Here is a 19,703-nt window from a genome sequence, read left to right on the forward strand (position 1 = left end):
AGACACACAAACATATAGAATAATAAAGTAAAAAGCATGAATCATAAAAAGGTATGCATTTTCATCTTTATTTTCAACAAAGGTTTATGATATTAATTTACAAAAAAAAAGAAAATACTATTTGCATTAAATACAGACGACTGAGAAAGAAAATGAGAGCTCCTTCGACATAATTGCAATAGCTTCCTTTTGAAACACTTTTTTTTTTCATCCTCTGATTTCACCCTACCTTTTACGTCTTCGAACAAGTACAAAATCAACGTAACTTAAAGAGTAATTAAATGCATTACGGTCCTCCCAAAACACTGAGAAAAGATCCACCCCACCAACCACCCCTGTGCCCTTTGCCAAGCCTTTCTTCCACCATGTACTGTGGTTACTTATCAAAACTAAAACAAAGAATAATAGTGGTGTGAAGCATCACAGAAAGCCTTAAATCTTTATTCCTCAGAAAGTCTCACTTTTTCTCCCTCTCATTCCCTCTCTCTCTTTCTCAAGTCTTTAATCCTCCCTCAGGCACCGTACACACTCTCATTGCTGTAGGTCATGTAGAGGAACAGGTCTTCTTCATGGTGCTCCTAGAAAACAAGAGAGCAGAGAATAATGCATAATTCAGCAAGACATGACAAGCTGATAGGTTTCCACTTGGGCTGTCACACCCACACTAACCCCATAGAATGGCTCTAGAAGCAAACCAAAAGTTGTTTGGTTGTAGTTGGACACAATACATTTGTGCATAAACTTATCTCATTTGAGAACTGAGGAATTAAAAGCTTTATTCTTATCAATATATCTTGTAAATCTTTCACTGCTTTTTTTCAAGCACACTATAAAATACTGGTTTTAATATCACTTTCTAGTCTCACGCCAGTTCACTCTCTACGTTGACTTTGCTCTGTCATTGGATGTCTGTCTGTCTCTCCTCTTCCAGGTTTCCCTGGTGGTGAGGAGGTGGTGTGGACCAGGACCTTCCTCTGGAAGCATCTAAAGTCCTACTGCATCCACATTATTCATATTTTATTATCTGGATGTAAACATATTTTTCAATGATTGTACTTCTCTGTGCCTTTTCTATTGGTTTGTTCTGTACACGTGACGTCTATTTCTAGACTGTCCGTCCTGGGAGAGTGATCACTTCCTCTGCCACTCTCCCTGAGGTTTCTCAACATTTTGCCCGTTAAAGGTTTTTTTTTTGCAGGGAGTTTTTCCTCAGTTGAGCTAAGGGTCAAAGGGCAGAGGGTCAGGTGTCATATTTTGAACGGACTGTGAATTCCACTGAGGCAAATGGCTCTTTGTGATATTGGGTGACATTTATAAATATAAACAGAATTTATTTAACTTTCAGAATGAAGAAGTGACAATTATCTGCTCAGTTGTTTTATGTATTCAAATGTCTGTGGGTTTACTGGTAGTCTTTTTTTATAATTCAAATGTTTGTGGGTTTACTGGCAGTCTACTTCTGACAACACGAAAAGTGAAGTGACATCACTGTCCAAGCAGATCTGTCCGTCTGAGATATGTTTGGTATGTTGTATGAAGGGGGAAGGGGAAAAATGTTGTGTGTCAGATGACTTTTGTTATTAATCTCTTTTTCTGAACAAGCAAACATAGAGAAATAGCTTCAGAAGCGGACGGTGATCTGCAAATGTTGGTAAATATGTTTGTGTTGTGTGTGTGCTGGGGAGGATACTCATGTGAACAGGTGTGCGGCAGGGTGCAGTTACCTCATACACAGCAGAGAGAGGGGAACTGGATGGGGGAAGGGAGTTGTTGACAAAGAAGAAGAGCGCCTCCTCCGGTCTCAGTGACACGCGCTGACGGATCAGGAAGCACAGCTGGCCCACTGGAAAAGAAAACAAATGGAAGGAGAGAAAGAGAGCGAGGTGGTCAGTGAGTGTGATGCTCAGTAGAAAAAACACTGTAGGACAGGGCCTTTCTGTCTTATGATAACTTATAATTAGATATTACAAATGTAGAAGTAATAGAGTAGTTATCGTTTCTGCCACCTATCAATCTCAGTAAAAAAAAAAAATCTGTCTGGCTATAAATAAAACTGTGAGTATTGAGCTCTTCTGATCCCAAGTGGGGACACCTTGTCTTTCCATGGTGAAGGCTCTGGGCGGTTGACTGCTGCAGTATTATTTTTCTAGACGTGACAATTATCAGAGTCGATGAAACTGGGCTGTTAAAGTTTTTGCATGCATTTGGATATTTATCTCACCTGTTAAATCTGAGGGCACTAGATATTTCTTCTTGTCCAGTTCAGGAGCTCGTGACCTCGCGGACCTCTCCACAATGATCTGTTCAAAAAGACCAAACAGTAATCACTCATCACCATCAGAGACAGAAGGGGTCTAAGTGACAACATCTAAACAACATCAAAAACATTCACACGTCTCCTATCTAGAGAACAATGCTTTTACTCAGCTGACTTACTGATTGAAAATCACTCAAAGTAAATGCAACACATTACATTTAAAACTTCCATACTGACCGGTATCTTGTCAGGATGTTTGGCCCGAACTCTCTCTCCCTCTGCTCTCCTCACCTCGAGTGGTACTGAACGCTGGTACTGACTGCCCATCTGAAAACAACACAAGAAAACCTTGAAGTGTCTAACAACAATAGCATTATGTACAGAGAAAACAAAGTAGAGAGAGAGAGCACTGGCTGACTTCACCAATCAGTGAATAACGAAAACATCATTGTTTAACTGAGAGATGAGATGCAGGCAACTTTTAATCAAGTCTTTTATAGGGGCAATATCAGGGGTAGGAATTTTGACAATACACATTTCTCAGCTGTAAGAAATGTTCATTATTGTATATACCAACATAGCTGTCCCTTGTGTGCAAAGCTGCTATTTGAAGTTGTGTAGGGCGTTTATTTCACCATTTGCTTACTATAAATAATGTTCTTCAAAGGAACCATTCTTGCAGCCCTTATTATTAGTGCTTGGGGCAAGAAGAAAGACATTCCATTGGGTTGATTGCATTACTGAATGGATTCTCAAATACATGTTCCAGAAAATATAGGTAATAAATATATAATATATACTTATTATACTGATGTAAACTGTATGTAGAATCAGTGGTTGGAGATTGTACCCATAGACCCCCGTAGACCATACAATCAAAATATTGTCTTCTTTATAAACGATATAACCACAGTTTTACTTATTTTCACATCCGAACCCCCCAATTATATGCCGCTGTTTACAGTTAGCTATGGGTGGAGTAAACAGCCGTATCAGTGGGCAGACAGTAAAGCTAACGATAAAAAGAAAAACACTCATCCAACATAGTATCTCTTCGTCGCCAGCCACTACAGCCAAACAAATGTAATCAGAATTTTCTTTTTTAGTACAGACTGCATAAGACTAGTTTCTCTCTGTCACGTTGATAAGGGTCATCGTGAAGTGAGGCCACGTCACGTTAAACAACAGTTTTGACTTCAGCTAACTGGCCTTCCTTCTGAGGCGGTTATAAAGAAAGCAACTAAACAAAACTATACGTACCGTCAAAAACAACTAACTTCCGCAGTCGCTGTGTCTATAATATAACATTTAAAGGCTGTTTTATCGTCCTCGCTGACAACGGTTTTGCTAACAACAGAAGCTAACGGATCAACAAGACGTTTCTGTTCACATACCTTTGAAAAAAAGACAAGAACAAGATTCACTCAAAACAGGATAAATCCAGATTCACTGCGCTGGTAAGTGTCTTAAAACAATGCCCTAGGAGATTATTATTTGCTCAAAAATCAGTCATAACGTACGGGAATGTACCCTATTTTAAAGATGTCGACTGGTCTACTTATTTTGCTGAACAAAAACAACAACAAATGCTGCAACGCTCGCCCACCACGTCCGTGACCAATCAGAGACGAGTGTGTAGATTGACAGTGGATGGTATCCAATCAGAGTGGACCAAAGGCACAGTGACAGCGCGTTCATTGGATGAGTGCTGCTTTCCGTCTAACTCTGTTTTAATACATCTAACCAATGGGAGCGCTTGGAAACTGGGCCAGTCTGGCGATATGGTTACGCCCTTACTCAATCCTCAGGGCCCGTGTCCACCTAACGCCTTTTTCCAGCGTTAAACGCTGGCTGTGCGCTCGGGAGTGTCTACTGAGCGTTTTTTCCGACCGCCTTTTTCAAGCGTTTTATGAGCCTTGCTATGTACAGAGGCCTGTTTCAGGTAGCTGGTTTTATATACTCTGAGTTTCATCCTGCGCTCTGAGTTGACCAACTCAGAGCGCAGGGTCTGGGTTTTTGGTTTCAGAACAGTGGATCAGCGTTGGGTCAATCAACTCTGAGCGTGTTCACTCTGGGTGGAGCGTGTGCATAAAAGCCATCGTCAATGGAGCAAGAGCATCATTGCTTCCGTATGAGAAGCAATCTATTTTAAGAATTAAGTTATGCATATCAGCAGCAGCAAAATTATTAAGCTGCCGCTGCACAGCATTGATGAGTGTTTTATATTATACAAGATCCCTTGTCCTCTAGTGATCACAGTTTAAATTATTATATAATTTCTATATTCATATTGGGCTATTTAACGAGGCTCGTCTGTTATCTTTGTGATCACGCAAGTGAACAGTAACGAATCCACATCAGACACTGAAAGGTTTGAAATGTCCAGGCCCTTTGAAATTATTAAGTCCAGGGTGTGACCTTTGTTATGTGTAGGCTGGTTTATATGTTGAGAGAGTCCAACATTTTCCAGGACATAGCACAGTTCTTTAGCACTTCTGTCCTCGGGTTTTCAACATGTATATTAAAATCCCCAACAATTAATAAACAGTCAAACTCCATACAGATTACAGATACCACCATAAGCCACCACTCACTCTCAAAGAGGCATGCGTTCTTTTCAGAAGTGATTTTAGTCCACCAATCTGAATTTTATTGAAATGTCCTCATTCTGTTAACTCTGTACATCATTCAATTGTGTTGTACATTGTTGCATGATTTATGTCTCTGCTCTCCTGCATGCAGGGGTCAACTTTTCAACAGACATTTATCTTTCAATCAACTATTAGATTCTGTTCAATATTCACAAATAAAACATTTCCTCGAAAAATGTGATTTCACTTAATCAAAATATTCTCTTAAAACACCAGCTTATTGACACACACACTGTTGGTAATGTACTGAAGATACCAGTTAATAGAGTCACAATGTTAATCACTCTTTCAGGCAGGCCTCAGCAGTCAACACATTTGTTCAAAGGCAAACGATTGTTCAACTAAGTGAAACGCAATGCTACATTGAGATGAATTCCTACAACATTTCAGCTGCTGCACACTTGTGAACAATTCAATGACAGCAATCCCCGTTTTTTGGAGCACTGAACGTCCATAGTCCACTTTCCAGCAGTATGAAGCAGACAACTGAGTCTTCTCATTTTAAGGTGCATCCAGGACGTCCCTCAGTTTAGTCCCACGCTGAGCATTGTGGTCAAACAGCAGCTTTGGCCGTTGTCAGTTTGAGGGCATCTGACAGGTTGCGTTCTCGGACTCTAGAGTTGCTTATGGTTTCCAAATGGGACTCTGGCACCCATCCACGATGGCGATCAGACAGTTTGGTCCCCTCTACCCAATCTGTGAGGAAGAACAAATCCAACACAATGTAACTGAATGCTTATTCTCTAATAATACCAGGGTCACGGCAGTTCTACAATCAAACACTGCACAGGGAAACGGTAGTTTGATTATCTTACGGTCACTGCTTTGTTGGTGAACTAGTATGATATCAGCTTTGTCCAACGACAACTCATCAGACTGCTGGGCGACCACAGCTCGGATACACTGCATCTGTGGAAAATCTGTTCGGACAAAGAAGGAGAGAGGTCAGACCTACAGTTTAAAAGGAGGCGGTGTCAGCGATTCTGGAGAATGCTTGTGAATATCTCCTCACAATCCGCTACCTGTAGTGTTTATGGGCTGAAAACAAAATCCAGTGTTAATACACAGCCTAGGCTCTGTAAATGGGGCATGTTGCTACTAGCTAAGAAGGGCCCCTTTTGTTTTTAGATGCCAGTTTATAGAGGCTGTGTATTAACACCAGTCTTTTTTCTTTTTTCAGTGCACACACAGTACAGAAAGATAGCGTATGATAAGGAGATATTTACTGATTTTGACAAAAAGTGATTCTGACAAAAGTGTTTTCCGGAATTGCTGATTATAATGCTCGGAATGTGAAGTTCCTTATTTAAAACATGTTGACAGCTCTTTGCATACTGTCTGGGCGTCGGAAACTGTGCTTGACATTTAGATCACTTTCCTGTTATTGCTGTTGTTTGTTTACACTTGTAATAGTTGGGCAATACACTTTTATCATTGTTAGTACATTGAGATTGGTGACATCAGGTGTAATCAGTCATGGTGACTGAAAACATGCTGAAAATATGTGTGTGGGTGAATAAAACATTCATGTAAACAAGGTCAGAGAACGCTGAAGTTCCGAAGTCAAAATGCAGTCTATTCCTCTATAAACAGTGATAAGTGAGTCTTATGCATACAGTGGAACTAAGTGATGGTGAATGAACCCATAGGATAACTTTTTCCAGCAGCTATTGATGGTAGTTCACTACAGTCACCCAGGGTCCAAGTTGCAAATGTTTCCCTGAAACATTTTGAATGAGTTTTCTACTAGTAGGCAGCTAGCACAAGTCCCTGGAACTGGCTCATCTATATGTTTTGATTCCCATCATTTCCATAATATACATTTTGACATAAAGCAAGGATGCCATATATCAGAAAGGTTTATTATTGTATGCTGATGGTGACTTTGTGGCCAGTTCTTTTCGCCATTTTATTTCAGTGTCGGAAATAAGTGTAATCGTGTCCCCATACCATGTCACAGTTTTTGTTGAAAAAACACATTTATGTCCTTTAACTTTCTTTACTTTCATCTAAAAATATGATTGTTGTTAGGATGCAAAATACATCTTTGGAAACCTATATGTTACGTAGGGACTGAGTGAAGCAGGGCAGTGGTTTGAGAACAACTTGGCATCTTACGACCTCTAAACCAACATTGCATTCTTCACCTTGTGCAGCAGAATAGTCTATTTCAGGATGTGGCCGGGAAAGAGCGGATATCCAACGTAGCTTATCACTCCTAAGGGAAAAAGTAAAAAAAGGGTGTAAGAAATTCTGCAACTTTTCTCACATTGTGATGCAGCAACAGCCAACACAGACACTGCCAGCCAGTCTCTTACTGTGTGTCAGTTCTTAGCAGCTTGGCTTTGGGAGCAATATGCAACCGGAACAGGTTTTTCTGGAGGGAGTGAAGTTTGACACGGCAGTTCTCAGCACGCAGATCCGATACTGGAGAGTGGTCTATCACTGTGAAGCGCCCCCCGCTGAAAGCAGCAGACAGCACAAGACAGAAATGGGATGGCGGAAGGAAAGACTGTGATTAGGGGGGAGATTAAGGGAGAGATAAAAAGACTGCAGATATGAAGGATAACAGGATGTCACAAATGAATAATGAGATTTTTTGTAAAAAAAAATTAAATAAAAAAACTTGCTGATTGACTCACTCTTTCTGCAGAGAAAGTAGCAAGTAGTCATTGAACAGGTGCAAGTAAATATGTCTCTCTGTATCCTTAAGAGAGAAATCCATCAGTTCAGAGACCGGCCCTTCCCGCACCAGCCTCCGAGACTGACTGATCAGAGGAAGGGTCTGTAAAACACACACCACAACAAACACAAACACACACACAAAGACAATGCTGTCTGTCACTACTTTTTTTTTAAGCATGACACATTTCTTTGAACTCAAGAATTTGGATTGTAAAATGTTGTATGAAAACATAGTAGTCTTCACTTACCCTGCACTCAAAGTCCACTTTGGCACTGAGAGAGACCAGGGACTCAATGCTCTTCATCTGTGTGATGCTGTCATTACTCTCTTGAATCAGCTACAGGAGGAATAAAAGAAGGAAAAATATGTTCTTATTACCAAGAAGTTGCAGGTTATTTTAGCAATATTATAAAAACATTGCTATCCTATTTGAATATGTAGTAACAAGGGAAGGTTGCTGTACCTTCTCAAGGAGTTTCAAAGACTTGATGGCATGAGTCGCCTCCATAGTACCAGGAGTTGTTCTTTTCACAATGTTCTGGGCAGAAACAGAGGGTACATGTTAAAAGGGTACAGGATGATACATGTTGTGAACCATCAACCTTTACTGTTTCAAAAAGGTCACAAACACACACACACACACACACACACACACACACACACACACACACACACACACACACACACACACACACACACACACACACACACACACACACACACACACACACACACACACACACACACACACACACACACACACACACACACACACACACACACACACACACACACACACACACACACACACACACACACACACACACACACACACACACACACACCTGGACCAGCAGCTTAATTCTTGTGATGCGTTGAAAGGGAAGGACAAGGAAGGAGCGAAGAGGAAGCCTCTGACAAACAGGGCTCCTCTCTAATTTATCCACAATTCGCTTGAAACCCGAATTCTCATTCCTGAAAGAAAAGGAGAAATCAATCTACTACTTAAGCCTGCAACAAATACATTATCTTCCAGCACAGAAAAGCGCATAACAGCTTGACTAATAGGCTTACATGAGTCTCTGGTAGGTGGCATCCTGATAGGACTGATTGGTGAGGTAAGGCACGTAAACCATTTTGAAGCGTTGACAGTGCCGAGTGATGATGTCACACACGGTAAACTGCATCATGTCTGACTCCACCCGCTCCTCCAGTTTTGATAAGAAACTAAAACAAAAAAGTTAAAATAATTATTTTAGGCTCAATTCTCCCACAGATTTGTAAAATCGTACCTGCACAAAACAAATATTTTGATAATTAGTTAAAGCACTGTATGTTACATCACGTCAGATGTAAATGTAGAACTATAGCTCAGATGGATAAAGAACTGGCTCTAAATAATGTGAGACTTCTGACCTGTGGCTGATGGCACGGACGTCAGCCAACCGGGAAAACAGCCAGTTTCTATCCTGAGTGGTTAACAGCGCCCCCAGCTGTTTAGACTTGACAAAGTGTTCAACAACAATGTCCAAACTGCGGCAGTAGGAGGCCTCGGAAGTCACCACCTCAAATCTCACCTATAAATAAAAGAAAAGATGAAAACATTGAGCCAGAGACAGTTAACAGTTCATTATTGCAAACAGCTGTTTGTCAGTTCTCTCTGGGGAATTTTGACAGGGATGTGTCTTACTGAGGAGGATCATTTCACAATGAGCATGAGTATTCTTGCTCAGACACATGTCTTTTTTAAGACTTACAGAAACACTTACAGTTCCAGAAAAGCTTTAAAGGTGAAGTAAGCGATTTATTTATGTTAATATAAGTGTTAAATCGCTCTTTATTCATACAGTGATCACTTACATAATGTGCGCGTTTCATAAAGCCGATCTCTCAGGCAGCTGCTCTGCACGTAATCGGCAAATAAACTTTTCGGGGATCCCGAAATTAATGTCCAATCACAAGAGAGAACGCTACAAACCGACACCGGTCTCACTCATGCCCTGCGTTCCAATACCCGTTCAACATGCCCTCGTTCACTTGCCCTAGGCACTTGCCCTCGGGGGAATCCCCGCCGCCATCTTAAGTGTCGTTCCAATTGTCTGGAAACTGAAGTGAACTTCATGATATAGACCCTCGGAGGGCTGAGTGATCAAGTGAACATCCATGGTCACTCCGAGGTGGATATCACCCACAGTGCATTGCAGTTCGTCTTCTTCTTCTTCTCCTTTTATTTTCCGGTAGACTGTATGCTTTTAGGGACATCGCGGCCACCCGCAGGACAAATATATAGGCTATATATAAATATATTCCAAAACACCTCAATTAGGCTATCCTATTCCCATAGGAACAATCCAGTGAATGTATTGCAGTTTACACATTGCTGCTATAACACAGATGGCTGCCAATTAGAGGACTATTTAAAACAAATGTTTTTGGTTGAAACTAATATAAATATGAAAATATGTTGGAGCAAACAATCTACATGTGTAAGTAACAATATCTTGATAATCTGAGTTACCGTGTCGAAATTCAATGTTTGTTATGCTATGGAAATGGCTTTCTGCAACATAGGCTACCTTAGCAGAATGTTATAATTCTGTATTATTTGCATTCAGAACTACCTATGTAACTGACGGTCCATTGCGACTACAAGGGAAAGTGGGCAAGTGGGTTCCATTTAAATCCCCCGCTCCTCCCCCGCCCAGTCTCCCTCCGCGCTCCAAGTTCCCTCCGTGCAACGTATGCTGTTACGTCATACCAAGGGCTGAGGGTAAATGAACGAGGGGAAGTGCAACTACTATTGGAATGCAGCTATGGTCTCACTGCCAGTGCACGCCAGAGGACAGATGGGTGAATGTTTATGCGCCTACAATGGCAGAGCAGGTATAAATCCTTCCCAATATCTGTTTTGACATGAAAACATGTTTTCATGTTTTATCACAATTACTTATCTGAGATGATGCTATCTCGCTGTTTGAAGACCGCAGTGCATTAATGTGGTGACGTAGGGACGAGCGAGGGGACTGCTAATTGCAGTAACTGACAGGAAGTTAGCTAAAAGAACCATTCCGCTTACAGCACCTTTAAGAATGTTGAGGTGTGATGTAGTAACACAGAACTGGTGACTAGACAGTTTGACATACCTCCTGTAGTCTCCTCTGGTCTTCTGTGAGCTCCTCCAGCTCCAAGCTGTTCCTGACCCCCGGCAGCTCCCGCCACAGTGTGGATGACTGTGTGAGGCAGGCAGACAGACGAGGGGAGGAAGGCCTGCGTCCGGTCTCGGGGACAGGCAAGCTCTTGACACTGGTAATGGAGTGCGTGTGAGACAAAGAGTGTGGGTGCTGGACAGGAGGGAGGGGAGGGAGAGGTCTGCGGGCAGGTTTAGGCGAGGTAAGAGGAGAGCGGGGAGCGTCCTCGATTATGGAGACGACATCGGAGCGAGCCTGACGCTGAATCTCAAAGTTCTGAGCGGCCTCGCTGTACTGCTGGTAGAGCTGGGCAGCATCTGGGAGGCGAAGAGAAAGTGAGACGGTTGAACGAAGACAGCAGAAGAAGAGAGGAGAGGGAGGGCAACAAAAAAATACATGAAGAAAAGGGAAAGAAAATGGCTAGAGACAGAAACGGCGAGTTGTTTGAATTTGACATTCCTTTTACACATACTTGTCGGAATGCAATGTTGCAGTAGCAGCTGTTTTTCCCTCAAGACAGGAGAAATGAATGCTTGCAGAAACCTGTCTGCGGCTTGCACAGACTCACATATATACAGCACATACTCACACTCTCCTATGTCCCATTTTTCGCAATATCTATGTGAATCATAGAACAAGGGACCCACTGCCATTTAAGTGTTGTTTAAAACATAATTCTAAAATGAGGCAACAGGAAACTGCACACATATTTCCTTGCATTTGTGTTCTTTTTTTTTCAAAATTCTGAGCGAATATGGGCTGAGAAAAGAGATAAACAGTTAGTGGGCATGTATTAACACAGAGATTAATCACGCAAACTGAAGGGAATTGCTCAACCACGTCGTGCTTTTTCCTGCTACAGCCAGAGCAGATTTGATCTGTAGAAACATCAGTGTCACCTACACAGCCCTTTCTATTGATCAAGCTAACGATTTACTTTACTGTGGAACCAATCAGTCAGTGATATAATGTCAAAATAAAAAGAGTAGTAAAATAAGTCATCTGCAAATATTAATCAAGCCCAAGTGCTTGATTTGGACCTGGAGTTCTTATAATGGTTTTAAAGAGGTACGTTGATTAGGAAAAATAAATAAAAGTTGACAGAGATACTCACTGAAAAACCGTGAATTCCTTTTCCGTCTCTCGATCGTGTCCAAAACATTCCTACAGCACACACACAGACAGAGTCACAACAACAATGTATTTTAGAACTGTGAAGACCGTGACAAAAAACTGTTTTGAAGTGTGGAACATTTGCACTGAAATATGCACAGACAGAGATATAACTTAGTACTTAGTGGTTCAAAATATTATTGACCTACGTCCCTCAAAAATGCAATATCCATATCAGGGACATGCAATCAAATACATACTTTAAAAATAGAAATGAAAGAATTGGGTATGTTTGTATGTCATGTGCAGTTGTTTTACAAACCTCAGGTCTACTTCTCCCCAGCTTTTGCTCTTATCGTCCTCATCGTCTGGAATAAAAAAGTATCCATTCATTGAAACGTTAAAAAACAGCAAACCCATATTTACGTGAATCAGATTTACTGATGACTAAAGAAATAGGTAATAAGTAAGATAAATAACTTTTATTTCAATAACCCAGCTACAACAAGCATGTGTGGTTCCCAAAGCTTGTGCCTCTGGTGTTATGTCTCATAACAGGATCCCCCCCATGCCTTTTAGCTCATGCTTCCCTGATTTCTCCACCTCCATTCATATTTCCGCCCACTACCTGCAACCACGACATGTGATGCAATTTCCAGGGAAAGAAGGCAGTGTCTTCTGATAAATGCAATGATATGTATATAAGCAGAACGAAGTCTGCCTCAGATTTGTGACTATGCAGGGTTTAACATAACTTTTTTTTCCTACTGGCCCGCCGGGCCAGTGGATCCGAGTTTTACTGGCCCCTTGTATATTTTCACTGGCCCTGCACACACTTTTTTTTTCTTCATAATTTAGTGTCAATAATTATAATACCTGTATTAGAAAAATAAAGAAAGATAACCAGATCTAAAGGGAATATCTATACTGTAACAGTATATATATTCCCTTTAGATTTGGTTATTTTTCTTATAGTTAATTATATGAAATGTTGATATTGCTCATACACATAATATAAAAACCAGGCAAACATATTGAATTAGAAGCCTACAACTGAAAGTATGTTGAAAGAGTCGGCCAGTATTTTAAAGTCCAGTAGTTTGATGGTTGTTTGTATTCTTGAATTTGGGCAGTTTAATGAACAGTTCACCTGCAGAAGTCATGTTCAAACGTAAAAAAAAAAATAAGATATGAAGGTCTGATCATTCTTTGTGGTGTGGTAGGCTGTTTTTATTACTTTCTCTATATGCATTAGGGATGTGAATGTGTCGACCGAATGACCGGTTTTCCACTTGCGCTCAAGTTGACTTTAAAAATAGAATAGAAATCCGAAAATCAGTGGGTTATGCCGTTTTTTTAAATGGGAGATTTCACCGTGTATGTGAGTTCACGTCTGGTTGTGAGCGCGCTGCAGGAGTGTCACTTCTCCATGAAGTGTCAGCTTCACATAAGAGTCCGGTGTGGGACCATTTTTTCAAACTATTGATAAAAAACAATGCAGTGCAAAATATGCAGCATAAGTTAAACGCTCGTCTAAGACTATGACGTTAAATCAACTTAGAAACACACAATGCCTTCGTCCGATCACAGCAGCGTTTCACCGTGTGATCTCGGCAGCGAGTGAGCCGCTGCGCAGATGAACTGTGGTTTGTGGCTAAAATAATAACGGGGGATATTCTCCCCGTTAGCGATTTCAATGGGAAAGACTTCCGCGATCTGATTGAATGTCTCGAGCCTGAAAACACAGTGCCAAACTGCGCGACTATAGGAACTGTACAGTGAGCGGAGTCCCTCCGTTCGTTTCTGTCTACAACCGACACAATCACCGGAGACGCATTCACAGCGTTTAAATAACGCCTCTCATTTGTATTACCATTGGAGCTTGGATGCAAATACTGTAACATTACGGCGGCAGATAAAGGAAAAGCGCAGTTATCATTTTCTGCACACCTCTGCTGTGGGAAGAAAGGGGGCAAAGCAAGTCGACTCGCAGGCGGACGGTGGGCAGCTCTGCCAACGGAGCGAGATTGCACCCGCTTGTTGCTCTGCCTGTCAAAACGCCCACGCATCGGTTGTCCACTGGCCTTTCATTAAAAAATATATTTTATATTAGGTTTATTATATTGAGTCTTAAATAAACACTGCTTTCATTCCGACTCTCAACGCGCATTTCAATGAACCATGATGTAGTCTACAAAAATATACTGAACTGTGATTGGCCAGTCACTGGCCCGGGCGGGACAGTGACTGGCCAATCAACTTGCCCTGCATATGATTTTACTGGCCCCGGGCCATCGGGCTATACGTTATGTCGAACCCTGCTATGTGATTGATGTTGCAACGAAATGATGCAAGAAGGTGTCGGATTTATAAAACAAGATATGACTAAAAGATTGTTTGAAAAAAACACATCTATGTAGCCTTCCATTTAAGGGTTGTCTGTGGGCAATCCGGTCTGGAAAATTTCAACTTGATTAGGAAAATATTGTCAATGTTGAATAGGAAGAAACAAAAGAAAATAAGAAATGATGCATGCAAGTCAACGGAGAGGTAATTATGTGGATTTCTGAAAACTGATTGGAGCACATAACCAGCGTTTCCACCCTCCATCTTCTTTCGTTACCTGTTGTTGAGAATATTCTGGTTCTGCGATCCCTTCCAACATCTTCCATCTCTTCTTCAACTTCTACAAGCTCTCCTTTTCTTCTTTCAGTGGTTTTACGGATTCCCCTTCTTCGAAACCGAGCTTCCGGACCCAAATCTCGGAAACTGTAGCTGCTTTTCAAATCCCCCCCGGCTGTTTTTCTCTCTGCTGCCTCTGTGCCATCCAATTGAGTAACCTCTCCCACTTCCTCTGCACTACCACTGTCTCCATGCTCCTCTCCTTGCCTCTCTTCTTCACTCTCACCCATCCTGTCTTCCCCCTCCTGGTCCTCATCCTCTCTCGAGGGGACGAGGAGGTCAGAATCGCTATCATAATTGAGAATGGGGCAGCTGTTAGGCTTGTAAAGCGTGCTGCTCAAGGATAAATACATCTCCATTTCTCTATTTTCCATTGCTTCTTTTTCAGTTTCTGATAACTCAACCCTATCATCTGCCTTTTCTACTTTAACAAGGCCAGAACTCTCAGTCTGTTTGTCCATGCTGGGACATTCCTCCCCCTCTGTGTCTAGCAGTGTGTCAGTATTAGTGTATGTACGCGTGTCACCATGCATAGCTGTGCACTGGTCAGCATGCATGTCGGCCTGTTTCTGCCTCATACCTCTTGATCCCTCCACCTCCAAAGACTCTTCCTCCTCCGGCTCTGGCTCTGAAGGCTCCTCGTCTGTGCTCAACCTAACACCTGGCATCTCTCCAGTCCCTTGTGCACCCTCCTCCTCCTCCTCCTGCTGTGGGTCCTTCTCTATCGCTGCCTCCGATTGGCTGACCCCTCGATCTCCTTCTACCTCTGTTTTAGGTTCATCCAGATCCTTATCTTCGGAGCGTCCTAGAATCTCCCGCACCACATTTTTGGCCCATTTAAGGTGGGGGGCTTGGGAATGACGCTTGGGCTCCTCGGCGATGCTCCACGCTCCGCTCATTCGGATCCGAATGGCCTCGACCTCTTCTGGACTCATTGCGCCAGAGGCAAGCCCATCCAAGATGGGTTGAATTTGTTCGAAATTCACTTGAGACAAGACCTCACCATAGGGATTGCTTGGGACTTCAGGATCTTGCTCCACCTCTTCTTTATTGTTCTCTCTCCACTTATTGAGGAGTCTTTCAGTCTGTGAGTCTCTTTTAACTGTCTCTATTGGGGTATATGGGCGCTCCGATTTGCTCCTCATTCCCTCTCCGGTATCTGTGTTATGAAGCTCTGGCGACACTCTGTATCTCATATTCACTTCAGTAGATTCTCCGATGGCTGCCCTTTCCTCCCTTGGCGAGTTCAAATAGATTCTGCTCTTTGTGTCTTGGTTGTTGATGATCGGGAATTCATCATTTCCACTCAGCGTCACATGCAGGGCATCCTGAGGTTGCTGTGTGGAGTCACTAGAATGATGAAGACTTTCTAAATATGGGTTTTCTATTTCTGCTCCCTTTGTCTGATCAATTTGCTGGGGCGACACCTCGTTGGTCTTTTGCTGGGGCAACGTGCCAATCACACAGAAGACATACTTTTTCTTTGATCCCCTCCCCTCTTCCTTTTCCTCAACCATCTGCTCCTCTCCCATTGCACCTTCTTCTCCCTCTAAGGCAACAGGTGAGGGCCCGTTACATGCAACTTCACCTTCAAAGAATTCCTGACAGTCCTCAAACGCCTCCTCTCTTTCATCCTCCTCGTCCCAGCCGCTGGACACGGTCTCAAAGCCATCCTCCCCTGGCTTCCCACTTCCTCCTTCGCTCTCGGAGCGACCCCAGCTATCCCTCCCGCCCTCCTCCTCTCTGTCACTCTCGTCTGTGTTATCCGTGACCTTATCTCCCTCTGCATCTCTCCTTTGGCTTCCCTCTATCTCTCCACCGCTGTCAGATGGATGAGAGAGGGAAGAAACCTTCCCTCTCTCATCTTCACCTACATCATCTCCATCCACACTTACACCCTCTGTCTCCCTCTCCGTGTCTCCCCTGTACTGATTCCTCTCTCCGTGTCTTCCTCTGTACCTCTCATCTGGTTCCCCTCTTCCCCTCTCTACCACGCTCCTCTCATCCCCACTTGTGTGTCTCCCTCTGTCCACATATTCATCTCTACTAGTCCTGCCTCTCTGTGGGTCTAACCACATCTTCTTCTGCTCTGGCACACTGCCTCTTCTCTCTGCATCTTGCGCCTCTTTTCTTTCTCTCTCTTGTCTCTCTGTTCTTGTTGGCTCCCTGGCTGGATTTCTTTCAGCAGCTCTCTCTGGATTTCTCTGTTCTTTTACATCTCTCTCCCTATGAGTAGTGCTCTCTCTCCCCGATCCCGTCTCCTCATAGCTGTCCCTGCGTCGTCTGTATCTCACCTCACTGTCCATGTCGCTACTCCACTCGCCGCTGCTCTGGACTCGTGGCTGCACTTGTAGCCCCGTCTCTCTCGGGGCTTGGCTGCTTCTTCCTGTCGTATCATCCCACCTAGAATAGGTCTTTCTATCCGTTGTTTCCCTGTCCCTCCTCTGCTTACTATACTCTCTGTTTCTCTCATCTTCTCTCCTGTCATGTGACCGCCCTGTGTCCTCTTTCCTCACCCCCTTCCTCCGAGATCGATCCGCTTCCATTTTGTCCGTGTTGTCACCCTCACTTCTGCTCTGATGATAGGCCCTATCCCTCTCCCTGCTCCTTGCTCTCTCCCTCCTCTGCTCTCTCTCGTCACTGTCTCCTTCACTCCTGGAGTTCCTCTTTCCCTCCCTCTGCGCCTTTCCCCTCTCACTCCTGTCTAAGTAGATCTCTCTCTCTTGTCTCCTGTGTGGAGAAGGCCTCCTGGTCTCCCACTTTTCCATGTTAGACCTTGGCTTTTCTCTTTCTCTAGCTGCGCTCCTCTCTCTTCTGACCCGTGGATCGCTATGCACTTCTCTTCTCCTGTCTTGAAAACCCACATCAGACCGATATCTTTGCACCTGTTGTGATTTCTTATCCTCCGCAGGTCTTCGTCCAGTGTTAGTTCCCTCTTCCCTTGGCCTGCTCTGCCGCTGGCCATCTCTGTCTCTGTCCCGTCTCTCATAATCTGTCTCTACTCTTTTAGGCCTCCGTTCCCCTCTGTCTTCATCCAGCTCAGGCCTTCTTCTGGCACGTTCTGCGCTGCTTTTTCTCATTCTGGGAAATGTGTCACCTTTATTCGTCCCCCTCTCCTCCTCTCTCTCAGTGTCCTTCTCTACATACGACCTCACGTGTATCCTCCTGTCTTCTTGCCTCCTGTCTCTCGACCCCTCTCTGTCACCCTCTCTTGGCCGGGGTGCAGGAGCTCTGTCTCTTTCGTAGTATTGCTCCCGTGGCTCCATGTCTCTGTGTCTTGTTTTTTCTCTCATTCTCTCCATTTCTCTTTCTCTCCTCCAGTCGTCCTCTCGTTTGTCTCTCTCTCGCTCCGACTGGGCAGTCATTGCTGGCCTTGGACTTGGATCCCGGGAGATTTTTCCACCTGGGTGAAGCTTGCGGTCAGAAGTGTTTATATTTGATGGAGTGTCAAAGAGGGTGCAGCCGGGCCTTTTGGTCCCCATAGTATCACAATTTGGAGAACCTAAAAGAAAGGGAAACTCCACATCATCAATTTAGAAATAAGACAAGGAGGGTCTGACAACTTTTACATGTTTAGCTGATGTTCCAGAGTTGAAGATGAATACTCTGAATTTTGCAACTGTTATGATATATACAGCCACTTAGCTGTGATTTCTGTCTTATTTTGTTTTGCCAAATACATTTAATTATTGCACTTGTACTTAGGAGCTAAAAGCTGTCAGTTATTTTAGGACAGTCTGTTTGTGTAGTAACTTTAGAATACAAATGTAAGATGCAGGCCACACAAAAAAGGTGACACCCTGTTACAGTTCTCTAAGAATGCAGCACAGACCTGCAAAACACTGCATACCATATGAAGCCTTTCATAAATTCAAGGCCTGTGACACATAGGCACGGCATGTAACATGCAAACCATAACTAACCTCGATCCAAAACTGTCTTCAAACCATAGATAGTAAATAATAGCATCAAACCCAAAGGGATTTACAGAAGTGTTCAACTGAAATCCATGTAAAAACTGTAAAGCAACTCACCTGAATGTATTATCCTGGGGAGATATGAGGTCCCACCTCCCCTGGTTCAGCTCAGCTCAAAAACAGCATGGGATTGCACAACAAATAAGAATGAATTCTCTGTATTCACATTATCTAGGGGACGCAGCGAACTCCTTTGATGAGCTAAATGAAAACAGCCTCTTTCTCTTTCTCTCAATACTTGTGGAAAACCTTAATGTTTACGCCTGAGCTCTGCTTGTTTTTCCCTCTCGCTGCGTCTCTCCGTTTCTACCCTCCTTCTTCGAATTCCCAAACAAGTCTGAACAAATTGACACTTATCTTTCCCCTCCTCCTTCTCTCTGTCCTGTCCTCTCAGTCGTTGCTGCTGAACAGGGCACTGAACTCTGATAAATCAAACACACGTATGTTACGTCGGTCCAATAGCCTCAGTCCTTTTGCCCTCCCCTCATCTGCCGACTTGATCGCCTGTGTGGACCCCCAGGGCAAAAATAAAGTGCTCAACTCTCTCCTCTGTCCTGCTCCAATTTTTCTGTCACGAAACACAGGAAGTACACCTCCTTGGTGTATCTCACTTGGTGCAGCGATTGGTGGATAAGGAGTAGCTGGGTGTGTCTGCACAACACACACAGGCAGGTAAGGTAGGGGTGTGATAATACAAGGGAGAGCGGGGGGAGGGGAGACAGTATGAAGAATGAGAGCACACAAACTGTTATAGAGAACCCACTGAGGCCTATAAAAACGTCCCTACATTCCCCCTGAGAGTGAGAAGTAGTTAATAGGGGAAAGAAAGTGGAAAATAAACTGTTCCTTGTGATCTAGAAAACCGAGATTAAAGCAATCAAAGAAGGGTTAAACTAAGGGAGGGGCATTATAGGGTGATCTGTGAATGATTGGTATAACGATGATTGCCTTACTATAAAGTTGATTAGGTATTGATGAAATTAGGATTACCCCGACAACATGTCATTTACATTACTGTAGGCCTGAAATAAAGGCAACAAGACCAAAGATCACTTTCACATTCCTTTAAAACCATTAGGACCACGTCACTCACTTTGCCTTGATTTATTTAGCCTACTTACACTTCGGCTAACTTTTACACACTTTCCC

The 19,703-nt window shown here is 43.1% G+C and overlaps 2 protein-coding genes across 3 annotated transcripts; both read right to left on the bottom strand.

The window, feature by feature from the left end:
* Positions 1-47: 47 nt before the first annotated feature.
* Positions 48-3,818, bottom strand: LOC307259763 (gamma-aminobutyric acid receptor-associated protein-like 1). The gene is made up of 5 exons (XM_080039734.1): positions 3,652-3,818; positions 2,495-2,584; positions 2,222-2,300; positions 1,725-1,843; positions 48-578 (listed from the first exon to the last, which is right to left on the bottom strand). The coding sequence occupies exons 2-5, from the start codon at positions 2,582-2,584 to the stop codon at positions 513-515; spliced, it is 354 nt and encodes a 117-aa protein (XP_079895860.1). The 5' UTR covers positions 3,652-3,818; the 3' UTR covers positions 48-512.
* Positions 3,819-4,897: 1,079 nt separating this feature from the next.
* On the bottom strand, positions 4,898-19,108 carry arhgef5 (Rho guanine nucleotide exchange factor (GEF) 5). Of its 2 annotated transcripts, none has more exons than XM_080039709.1 (15): positions 18,612-19,108; positions 15,158-18,079; positions 12,218-12,263; positions 11,897-11,946; positions 10,738-11,099; positions 9,011-9,171; positions 8,669-8,821; positions 8,440-8,569; positions 8,058-8,132; positions 7,842-7,931; positions 7,551-7,693; positions 7,227-7,370; positions 7,056-7,126; positions 5,724-5,828; positions 4,898-5,604 (listed from the first exon to the last, which is right to left on the bottom strand). In XM_080039709.1, exons 2-15 carry the CDS (start codon positions 18,057-18,059, stop codon positions 5,462-5,464), a joined length of 4,575 nt encoding a protein of 1,524 aa, XP_079895835.1. In that variant the 5' UTR covers positions 18,060-18,079; positions 18,612-19,108; the 3' UTR covers positions 4,898-5,461. The 2 variants fall into 2 exon arrangements, with proteins under 2 accessions (XP_079895835.1, XP_079895834.1); XM_080039708.1 differs by having other exon boundaries at positions 14,519-18,079.
* Positions 19,109-19,703: the final 595 nt, after the last annotated feature.

Source organism: Ammodytes marinus (genome assembly GCF_949987685.1).
Source record: "Ammodytes marinus genome assembly, chromosome: 13".
Taxonomy (NCBI): domain Eukaryota; kingdom Metazoa; phylum Chordata; class Actinopteri; order Uranoscopiformes; family Ammodytidae; genus Ammodytes; species Ammodytes marinus.

Excerpts from the sequence above, each read along its gene's own strand:
- arhgef5 (XM_080039708.1), bottom strand. The coding sequence starts at position 18,059 with ATGGGGACCAAAAGGCCCGGCTGCACCCTCTTTGACACTCCATCAAAT. Across the intron at positions 11,100-11,896 it reads AAGGAATTCACGGTTTTTCA|ATGCTGCCCAGCTCTACCAG; the intron begins GTGAGTATCTCT and ends TTCGCCTCCCAG. Across the intron at positions 7,127-7,226 it reads CTGCTAAGAACTGACACACA|GAGTGATAAGCTACGTTGGA; the intron begins GTAAGAGACTGG and ends TTTTTCCCTTAG.
- LOC307259763 (XM_080039734.1), bottom strand. The coding sequence starts at position 2,584 with ATGGGCAGTCAGTACCAGCGTTCAGTACCACTCGAGGTGAGGAGAGCA. Across the intron at positions 2,301-2,494 it reads AACATCCTGACAAGATACCG|ATCATTGTGGAGAGGTCCGC; the intron begins GTCAGTATGGAA and ends CTTTTTGAACAG. Across the intron at positions 579-1,724 it reads CTCTCTCTGCTGTGTATGAG|GAGCACCATGAAGAAGACCT; the intron begins GTAACTGCACCC and ends CTTGTTTTCTAG.